We start from the raw sequence: 26,866 nt of genomic DNA, 5'->3' as shown, positions 1-26,866 counted from the left end.
ACTGAAGGCCTTTAGCTCCCATCGGCCAGTCACAGTCCGCTTTGTTGTTGTCTGTTGATGTGTCTGTGCTCATTATTCCTTGACATGCAACATCCCCCCTCCACCCTCCAACCATCCACAACCGCACAGAGAGCGAGATTCAAATGGGAACAGCTGTAGTGGTTCAATGGGAAATGATGCCTCTTGTGCAAAGGGGAGGGAGAGAGAAAAGGGAGAGGACCTATTTGAGAAAGGCGACAGCTTTCAGAGAGTCTTGTATAAGAAATCTACTTTTGAATATACTTCAGTGAAATCGCTGTTGAAATAGCCCGACAATGGAAATCTGCCCAGATTGAAAATGCCAGCCCTAATTCCAAAGACAATTCCTAGTTAATAGCTTGTTGCATTTTTAAATCATTTCTAGACTTTGAGTTTTTGAACTAAATGGCTAGCTGGGGAATGTGACCGTTTTATATATACGTTGTGGGTACAGATGGGCACAGATCTACACATAGCTTTAAGTGAAATTTTTTTCCTAACACATCTCGAATTAATGAAGTGATAAGAATTATTTCTTTACGAATTAGAGTATGTATGAAAGGAACCGTTGGTTTAGAATGATAATCTAACATGGAAACAAAATTTGTAACACCACACTATAAGGTTAAAAAGAAAATAGTATAATAAAGGAAATACAAAGGCTTTGGCATGGTTTTTACAATCAACAATGGTTAATTTTGATATGTAGTTGTGAACAACTTCAAAACACTTAAGTTTAAAACTCTCGCAAGCACTTTTAATTGATTAGGAATGAATTCTAGATGCACAAAATGATTGGACTGTGAACAGTAATACAACTATATCTAAGAACAATTAATTTTTGCTGGCCAAAAAAGAAACGTATGATTGCATGAAAATGTGTATAAAACATCTATAGAGTATTCTTGTCAAATATAAATGAAATTAACTTTATTATAGAAATCATTCTGAGGATTTCTAGGGAAGACAAATACTTACATTTTGACATAAAACAAATTGGATTTTATCGAAGACACACTCTACCTTTTAGCTATCAACTTTTTTCTTCCTTGAATTTATATCTTACCCTTTTTTGCACATAAACTTCATCTGTTAACAACCTTTGGAAAACCAACAGATATTCTTACATAAATCTAGTGCATGTTGTTCCAGGTTTAATTATATGCAAAGGAATGATACAAACTTGGAACATCAGTCCATAAACTATGAACAGATGGGTAGAAGTATTTGATATATCTTGATAAAACTCTTAAATTCGTGGCAAAGCTTGTTGATCATGGTTTCCTTTTTTTTTTTTAAACAACTTCATGACCAACACAGATCAAACATCCATCCAGTCTACGTTGTTCTTTTTTCATAACATACAAATGCCCATTTACAAATAATACACCAAAATGAATAAAAGTTTGGATACCAAAATGAAGATTTGTTCCAACTGATATCGTGCCTTCTGTATACAAAGGTCCTTGTTTCAAGTCCATTCCCCAGTGGTACAATACAGGACACAATTGCAGAACTGAAGTGCTTCTAACAACCATTTTTCTTTCCTTCCTGAACGCCCAACTGTTGTGTCCACATAGTCACTGACTGAATTAACACAATATATCCTTTTTTTTTTTTTTTTTTACTGTAATCTTGGCCAATACTGAGACATATCAGGTTCACTTCCAGGAACTTGAACTGGAACTGACACACCAGGGGAAATGAGTCCTAGAAGTGGATGAGAGAAATAGCCATGTAGAAATTCCCTTCGAGAGATAAGCATGGAGTATGAATTATTGGTTAAAAAAAAATCTCTAATGCTCTCTAACGTTCTAACTGTATTTAAAAAAAAAAATACACAAACAGAAGTAGCACCTTCAGAAACCACATAACATGTTTCCACATATCTATTCAATCCCAAGTCCTCCCACACAAAAGAGGAGGGGGGAAAAAAAACCACAAACCTCCATTTGTTTGTTTGTATGTTTGGAACTGTACCAATATAACTATCTCTGGAAAGCCCATGTGGTACTTCTTCATTTGCAATGAAAGGCAGGGAAGAGCTGGGAAGGTGAGAAGTCTTCGGACAACACTCACCACGCTGCTCACTCAATCGGGCCCTCACCACTGAGCTCTGGCTAATAACCTCTCTTCAGAGAACTTACATTCTCAGGCCTTGCCCTCATACACACCGTCTGTGACCGAATTCGGGAAAAACAACTTTGCTTTCTATCTACATGGGATCAGGTTACTAACTTGCTTGACTGAATTTCCCCCATTGGATCAGTTTTCCCCAGAGAAAACTTGCGAGCAGCAAAGAGTTAAAACACACCATGACACGAGGCCAGGAGGTTCTGTGGAGGTTCACTTTGAGCGAAGGGAGATCACCTGGCAAAAGGAGCTGTGAAGGCCACCTCCGAGTAGCCTGCAGGGGGCGGCGGCTCACCTGTGGAAGTGGTGCCCGAGGTGCCCATCGGCTGACTGTTCATGTGTGTCTGCATATGTGGGGGGGTGTAGGTGTCATAACTCCGCCCGTTCACCGAAGGGCTGGTGGGCAACATGCAGGAGTACGAGGAGGTCTGGCTGGGGACTGGGGGCTGAGAGGAGAAAGGCAAACCAGTGGTTACGGAGAAGCACATCCCACGGCCACATCCCCAGGCTCTCCCCTCCCCAGGAACTGTGCCAACAAGCTGGATCACTAAAGATGCCCTCGTGTAGACTACTGGAATTCCAAAGGATAGCCTGGCAATCAGGCCTCCAACCAGTCCTTCCACTGACCACCGCTAGAGTAAATGTTGCCCCAAAGTACTGCTGTCTAGCTAGATGGTGGACACTATCCATAAAATGAATAGGGTTTTCATCCATTTTCATCTTGGACCTCTTTTGGCATCTGCAGAGAAGCTATAGCATGAGGACTTCCATGAAAACACACCCCCTCTCCTGGAAATCCAATCTATTTGCGAATCTAGTGGCGACCACATCCTGTATCTCAAGCACTAGGCAGAGGCCTGTGGGAGGAGTTCTCTAGAAAGTCTGCTCCAGAGACCCTGGGAGCCTTTCATGGTTGGACTCATGGGATTAAAGACTCTTTGAAGAGGCAGATCAGTAATGATCTCAGATTAAAATGGTCAGAAGTGTCAGTAAATACTAAGCCCCATCCTGAGAATTAGCTGTGACTTCCTTATAGACCTAAAAACCCAGATGAGATTCTATCCATAAAATTGGGTTGCTCCCCTCTGAGTGTTTGGACTCAACTGAAAAAGTAAACCTTTCTCCTAAGTGAATAAGAAATACACAGAGCTGACACAAAATCCCTCATGAGCTCACTTGGAGCTATGCCAGGGCAGCAGGATTGGGATGAATTAATAGAAACATAACGCCAAGAAGAAGGGAGATGATAGCACTACTCTCTTCTGCAAACTGCAGAAATGTTTAACATTTCAAGATTCACCCTCTCAGAAAGGGTGACCCAGTAGAGAGGGTTCAGTGGAAGACACCCACCTCTTGTAAGATGGTTGAAGATTATGGTCAATGAGATGAACTGATGGACAGACAGACCAAAACCCACTCCCCCCCACCAGTTCCAACATGCAAAGAGTAAATTTTCTCTGAACAATAGAACTATTAATAACTTTTTAATTTTCATTATGCTTCATGAATGTATGTATGTTTTGTTTTATGGAAGTTGTGTTTGTAATACATTTTTTAAAGTTAGTGTTTGTAATACATTGACCCCACACCAGTCAGTAGTCGGAAACAACCTTCGTAGAACAGTAGCCCCCGTGGAACTGCTTCTAAATGTTTTCTCATATACAAATTTTGTAATCTTGGCAGGAACCTGGATGTCGCTATAATTTACAAAACTAAACAAGACACTCAGCGGCCCTATGGAAGTCGGAGCATGACTGGAACATCAGGTTCAAAGAGGCAAGCATGCCTTGAGGGCCCTGCCAGAATTTCAGCTTGCATTTTTTTCTAATTCCCAAAATCATTTCCTCTAGGCAACCTGACTTCTGGAAAATTCCAAAGCAGTTGTAGTAATACCAACCAATGGGCCGTTAATCCCTTAAGATACATTAATTGCACTACGGCTGCTAATATCCAGATGCAATAAAAATCAACATGTGAATAAATTCCTCTGAAGCTGCTTATGTAGCTGCTCCTGTTTTGGCCTGAAGACTGTGAAACATTTATTTTGTTGTTATTTGGATTTGAAATTCATCAAAAGACATTCAGGGCTGAGGGTTCCATCTGTGTAACCCCAGCACTGTTGCCAGCAGGGGCTCAGCCTGGCCAATCTCACACCGCCCGGCATCTTCCAGGAGTTCTGGCAAAGTCACCACAGAAGGCCCACCAGAAGACCAATTTTTTTTTTCCCATCAAGAATCCATCCAGGTAGAAAGTTGTAGTACACCCCACCTGCCCCATGTAACTTCCTTTCCCTAGAAAGGGCTAGTAGTCTATACAGGACCTTGCACATGTAGGAACAGATAACCATTCAAGCAGAACTGAAAGGAGAGGCAGGCTGGAACATAAGTGTATCCAGGCAGCCAGCGTGCCACAAACTCATGACATAATTCATGGCCAAGAAGTGCTCAAGTTTTAGCAAATACCTCTATTCCATTTTTTATTATAAGATACAGAAGAAAACTCACTGTTCTCTCAGTATATCCCACTATGCAAATATAAATCTTATTTCTGACCCTTTTTTCCTTCCTCACCGGTTCATCACATATACTCTAAATAATACCCAAAATGGGTCCACGGGATATGTATTCATTAATATGAACACAGTAACATAAACCCAAATGTAGGTATACTCTAAGCCCTTCTTATCTAATAACGTGCCAGAATTATTTCCACTTTCTGGTACCCAAAACATGCCCCATCCCCACCCAATGTTATCAAGCTAACATCCTCTCTGAGCAAAAGGCAGATTAACTTGGTTTTCATGGTTTTTTCAGAGCAGCCATCCATCAATCCCTCAATCCAACAGAAAGACTGGATTGACTGTTTAAACTTGACTGGTAGGGTGCCTAGGTGGCTCAGTCATTAAGCGTCTGCCTTCGGCTCAGGTTATGATCCCAGGGTCCTAGGATTGAGCCCCGCATCGAGCCCTGCATCAGGCTCCCTGCACAGTGGGAAGCCTGCTTCTCCCTCTCCCACTCCCCCTGCTTGTGTTCCCTCTATCACTCTCTCTCTCTCTCTGTCAAATATATAAATAAAATCTTTAAAGAAAATAATATTATTGTTTAAAAAAAAAAAAAAAAACAACTTGACTGGTAAAGACAATCACCGCACCTGGGAAGGTTCCCAAGGGTACACGCGTGGCCAGTGAGATTTGCAGGCCCTGACCCCCTCCTTACTTCTTCTCCCAGCACCCGGGACGCAGGCAGCCAGCGGCCTCACTTACTTGCATAGGCAGGTTATTCGCCATGGTGAAGCTGGGCATAGGCGGCAGGGCACTGTACGTGTTGGTGAGGGCGGTGTCTGTCCGGCCCAACATGGAGCCCGAGGTGAAGGAGGAAACTGCAGGAGGAGGACACCACAGACCGTCATGCTGAGAGGCAGGGCCAGGGCAAACAGGTGAAGTGCATTTATGACTGGTATGAATATTCAAATTACCAGGTGTGGTGGGTTGTGGGATCGGTTGGTAGACACTGGTGCTGAAGCTACTGCTGATGGGGATGTGACTGGGGGTGTTGCTGGCCTGTCTCCTCTGGTTCCTCAGTTTTTCTTCCCTTCTCCATTTCGCCCTCCGATTAGAAAACCATACCTGGAAATCAGATGGAACAGGTCAGGCCTGTGCCTACCCCAGCCCATCCTTCCCCCCTCTTGCCTCCACTGCTCCCCAGCCCCATGGCCCGTCCCCCAGGGGCAGCAAATCATTTAGCAGACTGAATCTTTCACAGTTTCTAGAAAGGAATGGCGTTCCTTACAACTAAGCACCTTTGTGTCCAGAAAGGGCAAATGGGAGGCATCACAAAGCATGAAATCACACGGCCCTGGGTACCTGTATTCTTGCTTCAGGTAGATCGATTTTGGCTGCTAGTCTTTCTCGGGCAAACACATCCGGATAATGGGTTCTCTCAAACTCTGGAAGAGGAAGTTGAGTTTTCCACATTGTGCCAGAACTTCACAAACCAACCAAGTGTGTGTCAACCAAGCTTAGGCTGGTTCCTACCTCCCCATTTCTGTCACCTCCAACCAAGTCCCTTAAAAATGCCAGTACCATGGTTATGGACTGTACTTGGAAGAGCTATCCCACCAGATAAATTTTCTTTAAATTTAAGTTAAATTTTCTTCAGAATGACATTCATTCGAGTACCCTTCTGTGGCCTGACTTAGCCAAATCATCATTTTTTTCTTTATGAGAAGTCAGACTCTTGGTCTTTGAATTACTGGAACATGAAAAGAAGAGAGAAAACACACACACACACACACTGAAAAGATGCCCAGGGGGAAAAAAAGGAAAGAAAGAAAAAAGAAACCTTTTCAGTCCTCTATGCAAAGGGCCCCGGCTAAATTTAGCTCTTTGTCCTGAAGATGTGGCATTTAGTTTGATTTACTGCTTCTCTACTTTGAAAAACTCCATCACCTTTCTCCAAGGCCTCAATTTGCTCTTGGGTAAAGGATGTTCTATTTCTCTGCAGCTTCCGCTTCAGCTGAAGTCGCATCTGGGCCTCGTCTGAATCTTCTCCATTGGAACTGATAGAGTTGGTATTCTCTCCCCCTCCTTCCTGTTGCTGGCAGCCATCTGGAACAAAAAGAATAGGACAGTGAGAGAAATCTGAAATAACTTGGAGCCCGGGTGTAGCCATAAACTCCATGAGCAGTCCCTCCTGACAGGCTCACCAAGACATTCCCTAGGTCACTTAAGTGACAGCCTTCTCCTAATAAAAGACATCAATGACATACATTATCTTTCTTTCTCTCTCTCTTTTTTAAATCAAGTCTGTATCTTTTTATCTGTTTTTGTCAAGAAGACACTGTACAATATAGACACTGCAAAGTAGCATGTCTTTGAACAACAAAACAAGCGCTGAAGTTTCCAGTTAAAATGGTCCCTTATAACTAACCTTGAGTCCCAAATGCCTCGCTCAGTTCCCTTTCCCTACAGAATTTATTTACCTATAGCTCTGTTGGGAAAATAGAAGAGTGATGTTCAAGATTTCAGCTGATCTATAATCAGTAATTCTTATCTAATCAATTAGATGTTGATAGGTTTGTAGAAAATGCTATTAAGAAACCAAACCAAGCTTGTAATCTTTTAAAAAAAATATTTATCTAGTTTTTATTTGAATTCTGCACAGTCAATTTCATTTTAAAGGTTGTGAATTTAGAAATGCTCGCATTGTTCTGCAGTTTTATTCAACTATTGTATGAGTGCGCTTTGCCTTGACACCTATTACGAGCACAGCTGTAATTATATCATCACCAAGAACAGGCTATAATTGCTGAAAATGGAATTTTATATTTAGATAAAAGGACTGTCCATTCTTTGTAATGTGTTGCACCAGAGAAAAGTAAGATTTCTTTTAAATTTTTAACGTGTAATTTTAAAAAAGAAATAGTAGAGAGTTCACTAACTAGCTAAATACTTATGCTGCAGCTGAATCCTTGGCATATCATTTAAGTGGTACATTTTTAATTAGGGCATTTCCACCACTTTTAATGTAATTTCTATCATTAAACAGGGGAAAGTTTTATTGTTTTCCCTTGCTGCTTGGAGGGCAAGTTGTACACTTGGGCTAGCTGTCTCTTGCCTTGCCTCTTGCTCCTGAGGCCACGGCCTGTCTGAAGGGAGGACTCAGCCCTCACTGGGCCTCCAGGGCCACTGCAGACTGGGTCCCAGATCTTTGGTCCCGAGGCTCCCAAGGGATACCAACAGGGGCTGTGCCCCCCCATCCTAGAATGTTGGCAGGGGTTGCGGGGGTGGGGGGGGCACGCCTCTAGGGATGCCTTGGTGGGAATCGACTTGGCCAGGAATATCATTTATAACCAGGAGACAATAGGCAGTGCCTTCAAAGAGTTCAGGGAATTGTGACAGGATCTAGTGGGATCTTTTCAGGAACTTTGAAATGTTTTAAAACCCCAACTTTCTCCCCCATTTAAACAGGCGGATTCATCGGCACTGGCCACCATATGGGCCCTTGGAGATCTATTGAGATGACCACCAACACTTGAATAGCGAGGGGCTGCTTTTCAGTGCAGCACAATGCCCCGCGAGTAAGGGAAACTATTAAACTCCTGGGGCAGGAGCGTTGGCAAACTTTCGTGGGCAGAATTTTGAGGCCACAATGAGCGCGGACAACAAAAGGATTCTCTTGAGGCGTGCAGCGGGCCACATTGTGTTACAAGAAGCCCAGTCAACAGACTTTTCAGTGAAGTGTGTTAACCCCTCTGCTCTGCTATCATTAATCACTGTCCGAAGAGCGGGCGCCTCAATGCTATTTAGGGCGCTGGGGGGATGGAGGGTGGATGGGGGGCCAGAGCAGGGGGTGGGGGAGGCAAGGAAAGTGGATGGGGACCAGGCGGGCTTGTGTGGGAGGGGCGGATGGTGAAGGCAGGGAGGGTGGAGACCAGGTCTGGGGTGGAAGAGGGAAACAGGGAGGGAGGAGGGGGCCGAGGGGGTGGGCTGAGAGGAAGAGGGAGGGGGTGGAAAGAGATGGAGAAAGAAAGAAGACTTCAAAGAGACAGAGACCAGAAAGGTATAAGGACAGAAAAAAGTACTGAGGGGAAAAAGAGGCAAGAAGGTGTAAGGAGACAGGGAGAGAAAGGAGAAAAGGAAGACAAGGGATAGACAATTACTAGATAGATCGGCTCTACTTGGGTCGTCTTGCGCTACTTCAGAGAGGTGGGGGGTCAGGGAAGGCTACTTAGCGGAGGGAGACGCTGGACTCACATGTGTGGGCACAAGTGTCTGTACTAATTTACTGCCCCAAGTTTCCAGGTGACTTTCCAAAGTGAAAAGAAAGAAGAGACCCCACTCCCTCATTTTCAGATTCAGCGAATGGGGAAGACTTCAGAAATAGCCCTTTTTCCCCAGTTAACTAGAAACTAGGCCTGTGGATTATTCTTTTTGGAAAACACAAAAATCTCCCACCATGCGACGTTTAGGGACTGGGGTGCTGAAGAGAACACAATCCTATCTCCCTGGGGTGGTCATTCGTGCCTGCCAGGTCACTCATGCCCACTCCAGCCCTTTTTCTTGGCATTTTTTATTTCACCAATTAAACAAAGCTGCCCAGGTTTCCCTCAGGAGACCCCCGCAGATAGCATTCTCTACTCTGGTTTGCTTCTCTGACATTTTCCTAATTTTAAAATTTTGAAGATTTGCATGCTCTCCTTCCCACCCCCCCCCCCCCACCCCCCCAATCTCTCGCTGTCTCTCACACAAGAACGCAGGCCTGGCTCTCATTTGAGAACCGACATTTAAGGGGTAGGGGAAGTCAATGGAGATAGAGAGTCCTTGGAGGGGGGTGCGGGGAGGCGGAACTAGAGGCCGGTCAGGAGAAACCGGTGACGGCAGGATCCCTCTACCACCCCGCAGAGCGGGCGTGCCCTGCAGAAAGTTTGTTCCTACTTTCAAAGTAGCAGGAGAGGTCACTCATAGACTGGGCACACCCCCCTTCTTCTTCTTCTTCTTCTTTTTTTTTTTTTTCCTTTAGTGGATTTACCTTCCACTCTTAAAGCTTTTAACAAAATAAAACTAAAGGTTGGATCTCGAATTCTCCATATGATAAACCTAAGTGGCAGACAATTAAGATATCTTCTTTAAAAGGCGCCCCCTCGGAGCGCGCAAAGAAGAGGCCTTCAATGGGCGCCTTCCACCTTCCAGGCTAATCCGTGAGAAGGCGAGTGAAAGCGCCTCCCATTATCCCGGCCCCAGGACCATCTGACGCTGGGGATAGGATTTGTTTCCTGGAAGAAGGAGAGGAGAAAAAAAAGAAGAAGAAGACGAAGAAGAAGAAGAAGAAGAAGAAGAAGAAGGGAAAAAAAAAAAAAAGACGCTGGGAAATAAAATCATTCCTTAGTTTCTTAGTGTCTTAATCAGTGAGGCGGAAAACAAGCAAGAAAAGATAGCAACCCGGTTGCGGCACCTTTTCAGCTCTGGAGCGCGGATCAAAACATTGTAGCATCTGTTGAAAGGAGACTGACTAAATCCTATAGAGGGCCTGGGTATTAGGGGGGTGGGGGTGGGGGGGAGGAGATAAGAAAAAGTGTCTCCGTGATCCCTAAAACCACCAAATCGCTGGAGAATTGGGGCTGGATAGAGTTGTCTCTTGTTGTCAGCCCACGTCGTCGCGATTTTATTCACCGCCGCATGGCGTTGATCAGATGGAAACCATATTTGTCTCCCTCTGAGACCTAACCTCGCCTTATGCTTTCGAAGTAATGGACTCTTTAAAACCCCAAAACGGCTTCCCGGGCCGGGAGAGGGGGCGAAGGAGGTGGGGGGGCTTCTTAGCCCCGGAAGGTCTGAGGATTCCTGGGGCGCGTGGGCCGAAGCCGGCCACCCGCACCCCGCGTCCCCACGCCCCGGACCCTCGCAGCGGGGGCGGCGGCCGGCGCCCGCGGTCGCTGCCTCCAAGTGGGTTTCTTGCGGGGGCGGAGAGGGAATTGGCAGTCGGTGAGTCAGAATCCTCCAGCAATTCGGCGCTTAAAAGTTAAAAGCTCCTGAATGAGCGCCACCTCCCGCCGCAACCATCGCCACAGGGTCCTTGCGTGAGGCTCTCGCTTCCCGCCCTCAAGCCTCCCGGGACGAAAAGCTGCCCTAATCGGGCGCCACCTCTGGTGGAAAACAGAGGGGCTGGCAAAAGTGCTGCCCTGGGCTTCCGTCCGGACTCGGGAAGCAGGAGGGTGGACGTCCCGTAGGCCCCAAGCTGACGAGAGCCCTGGCATCGGGGTGGGGGGGGTGAGATGGGGGGGTGGAGGCTCTGGGCTCAGCCTTCCCAGACCCGGCCACTGCGCCCCGCGCTCTCCCCAGGAGTTCTCGGACCGACCCTGGCCTCCCGACTCGGCGGGGGAGGGGCCCCAAGGACCTCTGGTCGCTGGGGGCTGGGGGGCGGGCGCTGGGGAGTGCCAAGTTCAGGTGTCTCTCGGGTGTGTCCCGTGTGCGCCCGTGGGAATCCAACCGTTTCCAAGGTCAGGTGAGGGTGTGGTGGTCTACGCTCAGCCCCGTCACTCCTTGTCATCAGAGGTGCCCTGGGCCTGGGCCCGCGGCCGGAGCTGAGACGGCGCCTCCTCGGGTGTGCCCGCCGCACCTCGGGAGGCCGCGGGGTCGGGGCGGGATCGGACTAGCTGGCCAGCGGGGTCGCCCAGGGGAGCCCCGGCCCAGCGCATCAGGAGGCCTCCGCCGGCCCAGCCGCCGCGCTGGGAAACACAGAGCGAGCGCTTTGCTCCCTATCTTCCCAGTGTCCGTCCTATATTGTTTTCTGCTCTTAAAACTGACATGTCTAATTGGCAATTGGTGCCGAATCGTGTCCAGAGGTCTCTTGTGGAACATTTCTACAGCTGTCTCCTTCAACTAGACGCTTATTCATGTCGCCTTAATGAGAAACAAAACGTTCTCTAATGAGCAATTACAGAGCGACAGGATTGTTCCCATAACAAATTCTTGCGAGTGACAGAAGCATCCTTTGTACCAGATATTTCGCATACTGTTACCGATTTTCCCTTCTCTAGCCCGGCTCGGTGGAGGAGCGGGGCACCCGGAGCCGGTCCGGGAGCGCACTGACGCGCGGGCAGCCCCGGCAGCGTCCCCGCGCCGCCGCCCCCAGCCGGAGCCCCCAGGCTTCGTCGTGCTCCGGGGAGTGAGACGCCACGTCCCATTATCCCGCATATTATCTCCTTGTCACAAGAACAACAAATACCGATTAATCTTCGGAGTAAACTGTTTCCTATTCTTGACCAAGCTACCTCGGGGTGTGTAGGGGAGGGGAAAGCCAACCGGCCCCACCCCACCCCCATCTGGTCCTCATCCTCCATTCCTTCTCAAAGATCCTGCGACAGTCCAGATTCCTTCTCTCCTCCCAGCCACCCCCACCCCACTCTCTCCAGCCAGCGGCCTGGGACACCCCGCAGGCCGGCTCACAATATCCTCACCCCACCCTTCCGGGCAGTCGCCACCCACAGAGGGTGAGAACTGGGGTCCCAGAGAAGTGGAGGGAATCCCACCAGAGATGATGGGGTTGTGTGAGTTGGGAGCCCAACACTTCCAATGCCCTATCCTGTACTCCGCCCTGCATCTCCCTGCTCGCCCTTTCATAGGCACCCTACTCATAGTCACATAATTTGTCAATTATGGCAAAAAGGCAAAACGATACAATTATGTTTACCTCGCAGTCTGTCAGTGTGTTAACTTGTCACACTTCTACAGCAAGGGGGCTCTCCATGCATTTTAATGGCAAATTTGAATAGGGCACCACACAGCCAACTCTTGCACACGCACATATTCCTGCCCACAACATACACGCGCACACGGACCAGCCGCATTCTTACTACTCCTGACACCCACGACCCTCAAATTTGAAAGGCTAATGAGATAGTTCAACAAACACTACCCTTTTACAAGGCAAGTCGGTGTGTCCCAAGCCTTTAAAGAGTCTCTCCACTACATTCTTCGAGCACAGAAGTGAGAAGAGGGGAGAAGTTGGGGGAGAAGATGGGCAAGGGGCTGCCTATATGGAGAGTTTTGAGGGTGGGTGCTCAGGTTTTTACCTTGCGTAGGTTGCCCTGGCACCGAAGTCCCCGGATACCAACCCGGGCGGGTGCCCCAGCTTCCGGTCTGCCCGTTCAACATCCTTAGTTTGTCATACATGCCGTCTGCGCCCATCTGTTGCTTTTCGCTAGCCAGGTTGCGAAGAACTCTGTTTATTGATGACACCTGCAAATCAAACCAAAATCAAACCAAATGGTAACGTCTCCCAAAGACAGTTGTCCTATCTTCAGTCCCCATCTCAGCACACCCACTCTCTTAAAGAAAGACACTTAACATGTTTTTTTAAAAAAATACAACCAAACAAACAAACTCCAAGCCATCCTGGGACAGTGGGTGGATTTGCTGAGACATTTTAGACAGAATGACAGCCATCACTTGGGGCGTCGAAACTGAGTTGGGCAGAGAATGCGGGATGGAGAGGGCATTTCCTTCACTACTGCTGGATGTCTATGCTGACCTAATCTTTGTTAAAAGACTTCCTCCAAAAAGGCTATGACTTGGCTTAGAGCTCCCTTTCACTCCATCTGCTATTAGGGCAGAAGTGGATGTCTGACACCTGAAGGAAGGTTCAGGCAGTCTGAGTTGGAGGAGGTTAGAATTTGGTTTTCATTTTCATCTTCCTTCTTGATTCAAGTGCCTTTCCCTGGGTGCCTCCACCCTCTACTTTGCAGCATGCAAATAAGGTGAAAAGCTCCCCGCACTTGACTCCCATTTTCCAGAAGATCAAAAAAAAAAAAAAAGTTCAGTGTCCTCCTCTCAACACCCCCAGATACAGAGGTGACAAAGGTGGAGCAAGGGAGGGGACAGAGGCAGAAAGACACTGGCAAGGAGGAGGAGGGTAGGCAGGTGAAGAGAGGGGATGGTAGAGAGGAAAGAGCATGGGGCTTAGGGCAGGGAGGGGGAATGATCTCGGTGAACTTACACTTGGTATGTTATCGTTGGTACAGACCCCCTCGGACAGTAATCTGTCTCGAATTTCCCAAGCAAAGATGGACGGGCACTCCCGCTTATACTGGGCTATTTTGCTTACAACTTCTGGAGTCGCTACTCTCGGTTTACTACCACCGATTGCCCTGGGTCTGATGGAGCCAGTCTCGTAATACCTGCCCAGAATTTTACTCACACATCCGTTGGACACCTGCATAGGGGAAGTGGACAGAAAACCACATTATTAATAATTTCAAGACAAAAATAAAATTGTTTAAGTATGCATTAAACAAGGACAAGCTTACGTTTTGATTGTCCAGCACTTGGACTTTTGCATCTGCATGGGTCTATAACACAAAAATATACCTTCAATGGTATGAGAACTTACTGTAGAGAGCTTTTTTTCTTAAAATTACATTTGTAGCCCTAAAAACTACAAATATGATGATACTTTCAAACAGTCTGACCTAAAAAAAAAAACTAATTTAAAAGTTTTTTTTTAAAAAAAACTGTTTTCTTAAACATTGCCTCAAGATGCATCAAAACGAAGTCAGATTAATTTTTTTGTGCTGACCTTGCTTAAAGTGGTGTTATGTTTTAATGAGCAAAGGAGAAAAATAAACTAAAATTGTACGTATTTTCCTTTTAAAAAATATGCCCAGTTGAGTAAACGTGAGTTAGGTAGGGAGGTAAATAGCATTTGCCTTTTAAAATCAATATATATTCTTCATGAATATGAAGAATGCAAACAAATATCTCAAAATCTGAGGTGAGCATGGGATGAGGGAGAAGGGAATGAAATTATGCTGGTTTATACAACGCAGCTCATTATAGTTCATAAACTATTACCACAATTAGTGTTTTCACCAAATGAAATGAGAAGGGTGCTTGGGGTTTTCTTTTGTTTTTTTTTTTTTTAATTCACACACCCATTTTTTTTTCCTTAAGCAGATGAGTTATCTTATGTGACTGACCCAGGTTGAAAGAGATAGGGAAGGATGTTGGAAGGAAAGGGGAAAGCGGGGATGGCAGGGGAGTGGGGTAGGGACTGGGGTGGGGTGGGTGAGGGGGGTCCGTAATTAGCAGCGTTTACAGCAAGAAATGAAGAGAGGGCCTTGAGAGTGGAGGGCCGCGGGGGCGGCGAGTGGGGCGGCGCTGGGAGGATCACCTGCAGAATTCGGGAAATGTCACACGGCCGGGCCCCGCTGTGAGCTAGCTCTACGATCTTCTGCCGGGTGGAGTCCGGCAGTGGCCGCCCGTTGACAAAGACACCACCGAGCTGATTCACTCCGCTGTGACCTAAGGAAAAGGGAAAGGAGAGGAGAGGAGAGCAGAGCAGAGCAAGGAGGAGAGGAGAGGAAGAGGAGTAAAGAGAAAGAGGAGGAGGAAGAGGAAGGAGAAGAAGAGGAAGAGGAAGAGAAGACAACCACAATGCATCCTCAGCTCCCTGCCAGCCCATGCCAACCTCAGCAATCGGTTTCCTGCTATCCATCAAAAACGCCATGGGACCACGCAACCACGCAGGGCATCAGGCAGCCCAGCCCAACACAGCCATGCTCCTGCCCACCGGACTGCAGAAGCGCTGTACAGACACATGCCAGTGAGCAAGAACACACGCACCTCATTCCCACTGTCACTCTTGCCGGGCCCCAGCCCACTTGTCCTCTCCATAAACAGCCCAGCCAGCCTCTGAGCCCACTAGGTGCAAACAATCTTTCAAAAAATATCCTCCAAAGATCGCCTCTGAATGTCACGGCAAAACGTGGGTTCTGTAGAACCCACACTCAGTCTCCAAGGTCTCTGCCTTGTTGGAACTGTGATAGCAAATCCTACAGCTCTTCACGTTCCCTTGGACTCCAGAGTCCAGAAACGTTCGCTGTCACACTCCAAACTTTGGCGAAGCCACAATCACCAGCGTTGAAAAAAAATTACACGTATATATATTACATTACATTACGTATATATGTGAAGAGATGGGAAGGGCGTAGAGAAGAACCAGAAGAGCAAATGTGCGGCTGGTGAACCCCAACCTGCAGATCCAGTACAGAGCCCCAGATCGGCTCCAAACATAGAGTAGTTTGGCTTGCAGCACTGGGGCCGAGAGCCTGGAGCCCATCCACACCGGCCACAGCTCGCTTTACTTCCGATGCTCAACTCGGCCTTCCACACAGCCAAGCCCAGATATTAGCAAAAAGCGAAAAGAACAAGAAAGGAGCACACCACAGTGTCTTCTACCCCCTCCTTTATCTTGCTATTCTCCCAACCTCACCCCCATTGTCTAATCTTAGAAAATAGAGAAAGGGAGTTAGCACCTCTCGCTAGCCCCCTCCCCAGTAACCACAGGCACACAAATAAAGCCGATTGCCAATTTCCACTTCCTTAAAAATCTCCAACCTGCAGCCCCGACTCTAGAGAGCAGCCCTTCAGGAGAAGACGTGGCTCCCCGCTCCGCTTCCTGCTCTCTCTCCTCTCCTCTTCTCTCTTCTCCTTGGAGCCTCTGATAAATTGACTCCAGGAGCCTGAGCTTCTTAGCAATAAATAAGCTCCAAATATAGAAGAGGGGGGAAAATATGATGAGCCTCTCTGACATTTGTCTTTAAAATAAAACTAGCTGCACGTCAAGTTTGAGCTTAATTTCTGGAAATAGGCGGAAGTCGCTCTGGATCATGCATGGAAGGCTAATTGAAAAGATCAGTCGGGGCGCTTGTGGCAGCCTTGTCACTTTGTGACACTGCTCCGCTCCGGGAAATTGCATCGTCACGACAAACGGGACCGTGATAAAACGACCCTTTCCGTCCCTATTTGTAGATCACTCAGACGAGATTGAACTGCACTCGTTTCCCCTTCGAGGGGAGCCGCGTTTTCAGGGTAGCCCAAGGCTTGGGGCGGAGGGGGGCCCTCACCGTCGGGGGCGGGGGCAGAGCCTCAACTCGATGAGAAGTGACAGGCGTTTGGGGGATCTGGGCTCTGGCCGGGCCCAGCGTGAGCGGGGACATCTCGGGGACACCACTTCTCCAACAGAGCGAGGCCTAGTCCCCGCTTCCGGTTTCTGCTAAGTCCCCTCTATTGCCTTCCTTTGCCTCACAAGACCTAGCTACTGCTCCAGCTGCGGAGCCTTCCCTTTGGGCAAAGGGAGCCTTCCGGGAAAGAGAAAGGCTGCCCCAGAGAGAGACCGAGAAAGACTTTCCAAACTTCACGCATCCTGGGCAATTCCCAACCCATGAATGCCAAGGTGTGTGAGGCCGACTAATCCTTGACTTCCCTCCTTCTCCCCCCGTCGCAAAAATAACCTGCCCGCCACCTCCGCAGCGGCCCTCCGTGGGTGCTCGCCCAGGACACGCCAGGGCCAGGTTGCCAGCATCGAAAAGGCAGCGAGGAAGCGCCGCTCTAAGTTCCCCTGCAGAGGTTAAGCCTCAATCATTGTGTCCCTTCCCTAGGGACGGCTGGCGCTCTCGCCCAGTGGCGATGATTATGCGCCTAGAATTCGACCGCGAAGCATCTAATAGGAAAACATATGGTGTCAATTTGGATGCTCTGCGCCTCGCGCACACCCGGGAGCGAGCGGCACAAAGCCCTGCAGGCCGGCCCGCGACCTCGCGCCCCTTGGGGCCTGCCAGCCAGGCCGCAGCGGCAAACTCTCAGCGCTGCGCTCCCCTGGCCGGGACCTGCGGGAAAGCCTATGGCCGGGGAGCCTGAGCTGCCCGGGCAGAACCTAGCAGCCAGGAGAGGTGGGCAGAAGCCCCTCCTCGCCAGGAAGGCTCCCTCCGGGCCTGGCAGGTTCTGCACAGCTAACCGGCCTTAAAGCTCGCCACCTCGCGCGCTTCGAGCCCACCAGCCCCGGAAGCACCTGGGGCGGCTAGCGCTTCCAGGACCGATGGATCCGGCATTGGAGACCCTCCGAATTCTGCAGTTCGGCAAGGGAAGGTGGCTAGAAGACAGCCCTTTCGGCACTCCTAACACAGCTGAACCCTCACACCGCCTCCAGACTCTGCACCTCACAACCAAGGCCTAGTTTCACTGGGTCTCCAGGCTCCCAGGCCCCGGCTCCAGACTAGCCCTGCCACATACCAGCACTCACGGACTAAGCAGGAAGGTGGGCTGGGGCCCAAGGGGCCTGGGCACAGAGAGGATGGCAGGCACCAGAGCCGGGGATTCAGAGGCACTGCGGGCCTGGACCGATCAGAGCAACCGCATAGCTACCAGGGCAGGGCTTCTCCAGCCCCAAGGATCGACACTCGCTCTCTTTCCAGACCCAGTAAACCTACTCTGGCCAGTAACAACCCCAGGGTTCCAGTTTACCACCACCCCCCACCATCGCAGGCCAGGGTGTCCCACTCCTTTTGCCTTCTAGGCCCAAAGCTGGGGTGGGGAGGGGAGGAGCTGTCCTGAGAATGACTGGGGGAGGGGAGCCGTCGTCTCCCCCCCCCCCCCATGGAGGAGACATTCAGTCTTGGCTAAACCCAAAGGGGCCTCCTTCTCACACAACTAGGAGAAGCCTCCGCCCCGCCCTGTTCAGCCCAGCCTCTCTCTCTGGGGTCAGAGCCCGGGCAGGGGCGGGGAGGGGGTGTGAGTTACAGGATTTGGGGGGGATGGGGTTTCTATACCTTAGCTTCGCAAACTCTAGCGGGCTATTCTGAAGGGCCCAGCCCTTGTTCTTCCAGGAGCGAGAACAGCAGAGCAAATGTCCTCCCCTCTCGGGTTGTGGATAGCGAAGGGGGGCACGGCTGCCTCAGGTCCCTGGGCCTCTTCCCTTGCGCCAGATGGCCTGGCCAGCGTGGACACCGAGAACCTCTGCGCCCTCCCCTGACCCGCTGGTCCCAGTGTCCCCAGCCCAAAGTCTGAGAAAGACCAGAGGCACTTACTGTTCTGCATGCTGGCGCTCGCTGGGGGCCGCGGGATCCCACGGGGTTCGAATATGGGGGTCTGTTAGCAAGAATATAGGTGTTAATCCTGGGCCCACGCCAGGTAAGCCTAACTCCCAACAGAGGATGACCTGGAGCCTGAACAGGAGAAGGCCCCTTCTTGAGGAAATGATGCACTCAAACACTTGGGGCCACTGGGGGGTGGGGGCAACCCTCTCTGCCCTACAGTGCATGTAAAATCTACCCTTGGGGCTACAAATAAAATACTCCAATATCCCCAACCTGTTTTCCCTAAACCTCTTAGAAGTTCACTCTTTAATCAGGAGAAATGACCCAATTTTGATTTTTTTTTTTCTTCTTCCATGTGAACAACAATGAAGAAGTATTCTGACTCAGGTTTTGGAGCCCAAAGCAGCCACCGCAGAACTTGCCTGAAATCTGGGATGTCTGTCCACTCTTACAATAAAAGGTCTCACACATCTGCGCACCCCTAGTTAAAGTCTTCCCCCTAAGACAAAACAAAAGGAGAGAAAGGTATGTCAAACTTGGCTCAAAAGCATAGGCCCATGGGCTCTCAGAGCCACACTCTCAGAAAAAGAAAACAAAACAAAATATGCATCTAGGGATTAAATACCATAAAACCCTAAATCCCAGAGTTACAACCACATTTCCAGCTGCCTCTGTTGCAGCAGTCCCCACCTTTTAAAGGTGGCTACTCTGGTCTGACTTGGAAGAACTGGAGCATCTGACAAGTCGGGGAACCATTTTGTAAAAATATCAAGAACCAGTTAAAGGGAAAGGGGAGAGCAAGAGACACGGTGGTGTTAGGAACAGAGGCCAAAGACTAATACCTGAAGTCTAGAGGTGAGGGGAGGAGGATCTCTAAACGTCAAGGTGCCTGAGGATGCAGGCTGGGGCCGATCAGAAGGACTGCAGAGCCCATACTCCTTCCTTAAGGAATTTCACCACCCAAGTTCCCCCCCGGGGCCCCCAGCACCCAACTCTCTGGTTATCCCTTCATCTTCCACTGTCTCCCTCAAAGCTTTCCAGCCAGGCCCCCACTCCACCCACCTCCCAGCCTTTCTGGGACTTTGAAAGTATCGAGCCCAACTCCCCCACCCTCTAAACCTCACTTATTGTGATTAACTTCTCTTTTGGTGTTTAGATCTTCCCCCCTTTTACTGTACTGTGACACACGCTGTCTACCTCGCCTCACTGCTTTAAAAAGTACGAACAGGAGGGGGTGAGCGTGGTCGACAAAGCCTACAGACAGCAAACAATGGCTTCTATTCTCCAGCTCTCCCCAAACCCAAAGAGCAAAACCGAGTCTCCCTAACCAGCAACACAGCTTCCAACCAAATGTACCAACAACCCACCAACTCACAAAGGGAACAGAGGGACACTTCTAGCTTTGTAAGTCCTGACCCAGCTCGGGTCCCCCAAGGTTCGCCCTCCACCACCCCCTCCTTGCTTTGCCCTAAAAAGAAGGTGGGGGGAGAATAGAAAAGTAATTTCTTGTTATAAATATCTGGAGGTAATTGTATTACTGGTGTGAGTTGTTAGGGGCTGTAAAAAGATACAACGGCACCGTGGGGTGCTCAATTGGGAAGAGAGAGTTACAATAAAGAACCTATTCAAAAGATTTGCAAAAAGAGAGAGAGAGAGAGAGAGAGAGAGGTAAAATAATTAAATAGTCACAGCATTATTTCTCCATTTAAAAAAACTAAAATATTCATTCTTTTCTTTCTGTTTTGCTTATTGTGATTATTAATCTTGCCTGACTACAAGCAAAGAATTCCAAGAAGCACATTTTTCCTCTTCAAGGCCATTCATGGTCTAATTTATTAACTAGCTGGGAGGCAGCTTAAATCCATAAAAATAAACTTAAGAGGAGGAATTTTCCCAGCTTTCAAACGTGGCCTGGTAAATATTGGAGACAGCAGAGGGCTACCTAGTTACCTCTAGCTGGGTTGGCTCCCAGGGCCTTTATCCTGTCCCTCAGTCCCCACAACCACAGTCAGATCCAGGAGGGGCAGAAACCCCAACTTCTTGAAGAATATGCCTCCCCCAGCTCAAAGTGAGATTCTGAAACTGCAAAGTAGCCGCAGCCAGGGTAAGGGGAAGTGGAATTCTCCTAGAAGGGGTAAAACTTCCTGAACTCCCCTCTGTGACCCACACTGTACTCAACCACAACTGAATGCCCCCATCCTGGCCCAGACTTTTTTCAAGCCATTAAAAAAACCAAATTCACTAGCTGATTCCAAAGAGGCCCAGCCGATTAATTTTGGAAGCAACTGAGAAGGTAGAAACATTTCGTGTTCCAGTTCTGCTCCATTCCCACCTCCATCTCAGCTAAAAAGCTATTTAATTAGTTAAGTAATCGTTAACACTTAGAGCAAAAGCAACCCGGGAAGCTGGCCACACGGACACCCGGAAGCAGTCGTGGGCAGGGAGGCTAGAAGCCCCCAGTTGCAACCAGAGCCCACCCCCCCCCAAGCTCAGCCCAGGGCTTTCTACAGCCTTAGTCCAGTCAGAGACTCACTCGGGGGTAAAGAATCTCCAGACACCTCGGACTCCAATGGGGCCTTGGTCCTCTATGCTACTACCCCCATCCCGGACTCAAGCCTCTGCTTTCAAATGCAGTGGTTTAAATAACTGAATTCTCAAAATCCATCCCAAACTCTTTCGCTGGGGTGAAGGGAAGAGCTCACTTTGGGCCCTACCGGCCCCCAGCCAAAGAGTAATTAGCAATTAAGATGACAAAGTTTCACTCTCTAGGGCCAAATAAGATAACAACTTATCAAATTGCCTTCAGACGTTTGCAAAGGTCGCTGGCTATAAAAAATATAATGTCAGCGGCAACAACTACTATTTCTCCTTGGTAAACTCACCAGGCTTTCAAGCTCTTTGCTTTTCATTTCATTTTCTGCTCCTGTCCCTTCCTCAAACCTTCCCAAGTTCGAGTTAAACATCCAAAATGGCTTAGGAAGCTTTAGAGAGTATGAGGGGGGGAAAAAGAAACCACGTTCACTTTGTTTTTAAACTTTCTAGAGATCACTCATGACTGGAGGACCGGGTTTAAGCACTCGAAAAAGAAAGCATTTCCACTTGAAATTCAACTCCATTTCCCCCCAATTACACTTGCTAAAATTCAGGGCTATTATGATCCAGGGAGACTGAGAAAATCTGCACAAGGAAAGAGGCAACAACTTTATGAACTTTGAAAAGACACTTTTCCTCCTGGGGTCTTAGAATCGAAAAGCTCTCAAATTACTCAGACTAATTAGCTGAGAGAGGATGTGATCAGACGAATGGAAAAGCCAATGCTTTCATATTGATTTTTTTTTTTTTTTGAGGCCTCACAAAAAAATCAGGAGATCTGGATTTTTTTTTTTTTTTTTTTTAAGGCAATCCACCTTTCCACCTCGAAACTTGTTGAAATGGCAACACCGGGTGCAGCTTTGTCAGAGGAAGACAAGGAAAAATACCCACCGAGAGCTGGGAGCTGGAGGATAGGGAAGACCCCAGCTTTCGCAGGGCGAGGGCGACGGTTGGGGGAAGCCTGGGGAGCAGAGAGTTTTCAAGTTCCGAGCTCTACGCTCAACTTGGGGGCAAGAGCCTGGGGGCTTGATGGAAGCTGACAATCCTCCCGCTCGGCTCTGAGCTCCCTCGGAGCGCGCGTTCGCCCGCCTTGGCCTGGTGGCTTCCTTCCCGGCTCGCGCTCACTCGCTCTTTCTCTTTGCCTCCAGCGTGTGGCTGCCTTTGCCGACTGACTCTGCTCCGGCTGTCGGCGGGCGCGGTACCCCTCGGCGCTCGAGTGCCCGCCGACTCTTCGGTGCCCGAGCCGAGCGCCGCACAAAGCCGGAGGGCGGGCGGGAGTCGGCGCGGCGAGCTGGCTCCTTGGCGCTCCCTCGGCACGCTCGCTCTGTGCGCGCTCGCTGGGCCCTCGGCGGGACAAAGCGGCCGGCGGAGCCGGGTCTCCGAAGCCGTTCCCGGGCCTGGGGCACCGCAGAGCCTCTTCGTCCTCTGCCGCCGGCCGGGGGCATTTGGCGACGTTGGGGTCGGGAGCCGCGGCTGCTGCTGCTCCCGGAGCCTCGGTTCTTCCAGCGAGCCTAGCTCGTGCCGGCGCTAGGACTGAGCCGGCCGCCTGCCCCGAGCCCTGCGCCGCTCCCGCTGGCCGGCTGTCGCCCTCCAACGCGGGCTTTCGCTGGAAGTAGAAAGTTTGGGCTCCTGCGTGGAAACTTCTCCGGCCCAACTCTCCCGGCGTAGCAGTGGGGGAGGGGACCGGCCAGAGGGAGGAAGGAAGGAAGGAGGGAGGAAAAGGGAAGACCTGCCTGAATATTGCAATAAAAATGAAGCAAGAAGAAAGAAGCGGACTCACCTTTATGAGGCATCCTCTCTCGTCAAAGCTCCTGTCAAGAGTTTTGGTTGGTTGGGTTTTGCTTGCTGCTGTTGTTGCTTAAAGACCACAATGGTTTGCAATGACGGTGTTTTAAAGGAGTTGCTGGTGAGAGTTTTCTCCACGGACGCTGCTGGTTTGGTGTGTGAGAGCAATTCTCAGATCCCTGGGAAGGAGACAGAGATTGACAATAAAATGGGCTGTCAGCGGCTGGAGAGTGAGAGATAAAGAGTGTGGGTGAGGGAAGTGGCTGCAGCCAGCACACCTATGCTGATTGGTGATGGCTCAAGTGTGTTAATGTGTGTGTGCCGGCGCCCGGCCTCGCCTCCACCGCTCCTCACTGGCCCATTAGCGAAGCCTGACCTCTGTCATCATCCTCCAGCAAAACACTTCCTCCTGCGCCTGAACCAGAGCGGGAAATGAGGCCGAGCCACGGTTCGCTTTTCAAACCCACTAATCACTCCGCAACATGCAAATGCACCGCTCGCTCCCACACAAAATATTGCTTTATGCAAAGCAGCGCCGGGGCCTCGCGCCAGCCGATTGGATGCTCCCTCTCCCCGCCTGGTGCAATTGGTCCGTTTGTTTGAATATGAATACACTTGTTTTCGGCTCGATGGTGGGTCCCGGCTTCTCTCCCGGGCGCTGGGCCCCCGAGCCCGGGCTCTGGAGCTGGCGCTCGCCGACATCTCTACGCTCCGAGCACTCCGGGAGTCAGCGCTGCCCGCACTGTGGCCACGAACTTGAGGGGTCGAGTGAAGGCCGCTGGGCGGCGGGTCGCGCCCCCCCCACCCCGCAACTCCCCCCTCAGCTGGGCGCGGGACTCCCAGCTCGTGGAGGGAGCAAGTTTCTGCAGCTTCTCGCAGCCCTTTCTAGCCAACTCCAGCGCAGCGTGGCCTGCCGCCCCGCCCCCGCCCTCCCCTCCCGCCCTACCGCGTCCCCGCCTGGGCGCTGGGACGCGGAGCACCGCAGCGGCCGCGCCTCAGCCCACCTGGCCGCAGGGAAGAAGAAGAGAAAGGGGGCGTGAACGACACTGGGTCCCGGCAGCAACACTCCGGCGGAGGCCGAGACGAAGCCTAGGCCGAGACGAGGCCGCCTGGCTGGGAACTCGGCGAGGCCCGGCGGCCTCCCTAGTCCAGGCCTCTGGGCCTGCCCATTCCCCCACTCTTGCTCCCCCGGCCCTTTCTTCGGTCCTTTCTCCTTTCGGAAGCCGCGGTGCGCAGCGGAGCGGAGGCACAGCCGGGGCTGGAGAGGCCCGAGCAAACACGCCACTTACTTTGTGTACAGAGGGTTCTTGTGAAAAGCCCTGAAGAGTCCTTACCAAACACTCACCAACTTCTCCCACGTGCCATTTGTTGACTAAGTGCGGCTGCTTTTCCAGGAGCCTGAGAGGAGGGGACTCGAGGGGGAGATGAAAGGAGAGGAGGGGTAGTGGAGGCCTGGGGTGGAGGAAGATGACCAATGCTGGGGAAGAGTCGTGTGTGTGTCCTCGCCAGCGATGTCCGTGTGTCAGCATGTGTCGATGTGTTCCACTGGTTATCTATGTGCAATGCGTGGGGCTCCACACAGCAATTCCTTCTCCAGGGTCTGCTCAGTCCTGGGAGGTAGCTCCCCTTCGGCTGTTGCCAGAAAACGGGGAAGAAAGTAAGCAAATGGCTTTTCTCTTCTGACCACACACCAGAAGTCCATTTGTTGAATGCCGGACGATTAGGACACACCTCAGTACACTCCAAAGGCGCCCCTTGGCGCACGCAGTTAAGGTGACAGGGGAGGGAGCGGCTGTCTAGTCCTGCGAAGTCTGGAGTTATCTCAGAGCTTGCTGGCCAGTCGCAGGGGAGGTGGAAGGTTTGGGATGGGGGACACACCCCAGGACCCAGCAAGGGAGAATGGGGATGGCATAGCTGATGCAGGGAGGCTGAAACGAAGCCACGCCTGGTACACCTCTTGACTTACGGAAAGTGCCGAAAGTCAGGCTCATCAACCAAGTCTGTGCGCCCTGAACTCACCGCTGACAGGCCACGGGGCTGCCGTCCTTGGGAGCTGGGACCAGGAGGACGTTGCAGGCTGCCATCGGCCGCTGGCCTAGTGTGGGCCTCACACTGTCGTCCCCAACCCGGACCCACTAATGCCACAACCAAGGAGCCGGGGCAGAACTCCGGAGAAATGGGGCCTCCTCTGACAGGACCAGGCTTGGGTTTGCACAACCTGCTGACCATCTCCACCTGGGGATGGTCCTTCCCGTGGCCCAGGAGCACTCAGAAACTGGGGGGTTCTCCCTGGGGGGAGCCCAGGCCAGAAGCGGAGGAGGTGGTGCCAGGCGCTGGGGTCAGCGGCCTCCTGTGCGAGAATTCGTAGGACCGCGACTTTCAGAGGCTCCCAGGAAGTGGGGCAGCGGGCTCAGTTCCCAGACCAGCAGCAATCTGCGTTTTTCTCTTCCTTTTTACTCCTCAAACAAGTGTTTAAAGAAGCTTGAACTCAAGTCCATTGGGCACAAGCAAGGGGCGGGGGGGAAGAGGCCCAGAGAACGTCCGAACTGGAGGCGAATATCATTTTTACAACCTTTCAATTAGCGACCGAGTGGATTAGCACCTTCTTAAGCTTTGCCTCGGAAAGAAGCAGCCATAATCTTGTTGCTATTTTCCCCCAGGGCACTGGCTCTTTGAATTAGCTCCTTCTCCCACCCCTCAACCCCCACCTCACCTCAGAGAAAAGTTTTAACAACAAAAAATCATAACAGGCAAGGAGTCGGGAGTGAATGCCACTGACGTCATTGGGTGGGGGTGGGGGCTAGGGAAGGACTCTTGGAAACCCCTCTGCACAAACAAGAAACAAAAAGGACTTGGCTGCTTCCAATGTGTGTCAATATTTTGGGGGGGAGCCCAGCCCGGAGGGAGGCAGAGTTTTCAAAGTTTAAGGAGAGAGGGGTGGAGGGCGAGATTTCCTGTTGTCCCTGGAGGGAAAGAGTCTGTGCAATCTCGAGGAGGTGGGAGTGCTGTTCTACTTGGTGGGGCGCCTCTCACCCTCTGCCAAGTACCTGTTCTGGTCGCGGCGCGGCGGGTTGCGGAGCTGGGTCGGAGGCAGCACGCCAGGGCCAGAGGTGTATGTAAAACCGGGACAACCCTCAGGTCGCCATTTTAATTGCGGCTTGCCGCAGGACAGAGGGCCCACTTGCTGCCCTCCAGGGCGGGGAAATCGCGCCTTCCGTTTCTGTGTCTCCTTTTCCCGCCTCTCGCCAGGTACTCCCGCTCCCCCGCCCTTTGGCGCCGGTGAGGGACGTCTTTTCGGCCTGTTCGTGCAGGGGCCGCTGGGGTCATGCCACCTGGTAGGGGAGGCTGTCCGTGCCGAGGGAGTCACGCTGGGCGATCGCCACTCACTCGAGTCTGCCCTGAGCCTCTGGCCAGTACTGGCTCGTAAGTGCGAGATCCGGCAGCGTCTCAGCCCCAGCGGCCCCTGGCATTTGCCTGTCCCCTCTCCCCAGATTTTCGGTCCAGAGACGGCCTCTGGCAAGGCAAAGACGAGTCTGGATCTTGACGGATGTGCTTTCGGCTCCCGGCTTCGGAACCCAGAGTCTCCCACCCGGTGTTGCCACACCTCGGAACTGCGGCTTTCCACCGCCAAGCAGAGGCATAGTGCTGGCGCGCAGGGAAGGGTGGAGAGGAGCTTTTCTTTGAAGGAGGAAAGTCTTCGCAGACACCTGCTCACTCTTCAGAGCCTCAGACGACTCTGTCTCTGCAGGCTAGGAAGGTGGGCTCCCAGGATAGCAGAGCTGATGAATCAGGGCAAACAAGCACGGAAGACTAAGGCCCCCACCCCTGCTGCCCAGTTGGGGGTGCCTCCTCCACTCAGGGTCTTTCTCTCCTTTCTCCAGCAACCTGCGGGTTTCCAGCTCACCCAGCAGCCTCGAGGAGGCCAGAGCGCTGGAAAGCCGGGGAGAGCCGTGAGCCTGCAGGGTGG

General features: G+C 50.7%; 1 protein-coding gene across 5 annotated transcripts; it reads right to left on the bottom strand.

Moving 5' to 3' along the window:
• Positions 1 to 643: 643 nt before the first annotated feature.
• On the bottom strand, positions 644 to 22,949 carry LOC111149573 (paired box 6). Of its 5 annotated transcripts, XM_022506680.1 has the most exons (13): positions 22,895 to 22,949; positions 18,945 to 19,021; positions 18,514 to 18,574; positions 14,820 to 14,950; positions 13,957 to 13,998; positions 13,647 to 13,862; positions 12,724 to 12,889; positions 6,599 to 6,757; positions 6,014 to 6,096; positions 5,626 to 5,776; positions 5,414 to 5,529; positions 2,447 to 2,597; positions 644 to 1,728 (listed from the first exon to the last, which is right to left on the bottom strand). In XM_022506680.1, the coding sequence occupies exons 3-13, from the start codon at positions 18,521 to 18,523 to the stop codon at positions 1,643 to 1,645; spliced, it is 1,311 nt and encodes a 436-aa protein (XP_022362388.1). In that variant the 5' UTR covers positions 18,524 to 18,574; positions 18,945 to 19,021; positions 22,895 to 22,949; the 3' UTR covers positions 644 to 1,642. The 5 variants fall into 5 exon arrangements, with proteins under 5 accessions (XP_022362388.1, XP_022362389.1, XP_022362391.1 ...); XM_022506681.1 differs by lacking the exons at positions 18,945 to 19,021; positions 22,895 to 22,949 and having other exon boundaries at positions 13,755 to 13,862; positions 18,514 to 18,523; XM_022506683.1 differs by lacking the exons at positions 18,945 to 19,021; positions 22,895 to 22,949 and having other exon boundaries at positions 13,848 to 13,862; positions 18,514 to 18,523.
• Positions 22,950 to 26,866: the final 3,917 nt, after the last annotated feature.

Source organism: Enhydra lutris, unplaced genomic scaffold, assembly GCF_002288905.1.
Source record: "Enhydra lutris kenyoni isolate GAN:26980312 unplaced genomic scaffold, ASM228890v2 scaffoldscaffold22, whole genome shotgun sequence".
NCBI lineage: Eukaryota > Metazoa > Chordata > Mammalia > Carnivora > Mustelidae > Enhydra > Enhydra lutris.
Note: the sequence above shows the minus strand (reverse complement) of the source record. Positions and strands in the feature narration are given on the sequence as shown.

Bases quoted from the DNA above. Each gene is read 5' to 3' on its own strand.
- LOC111149573 (XM_022506680.1), bottom strand. The intron at 5,777-6,013 runs GTACCCAGGGCC...TCTGATTTCCAG, and splicing joins TACCTGAAGCAAGAATACAG to GTATGGTTTTCTAATCGGAG. The intron at 5,530-5,625 runs GTAATTTGAATA...CTCCTCCTGCAG, and splicing joins CCCACAACCCACCACACCTG to TTTCCTCCTTCACCTCGGGC.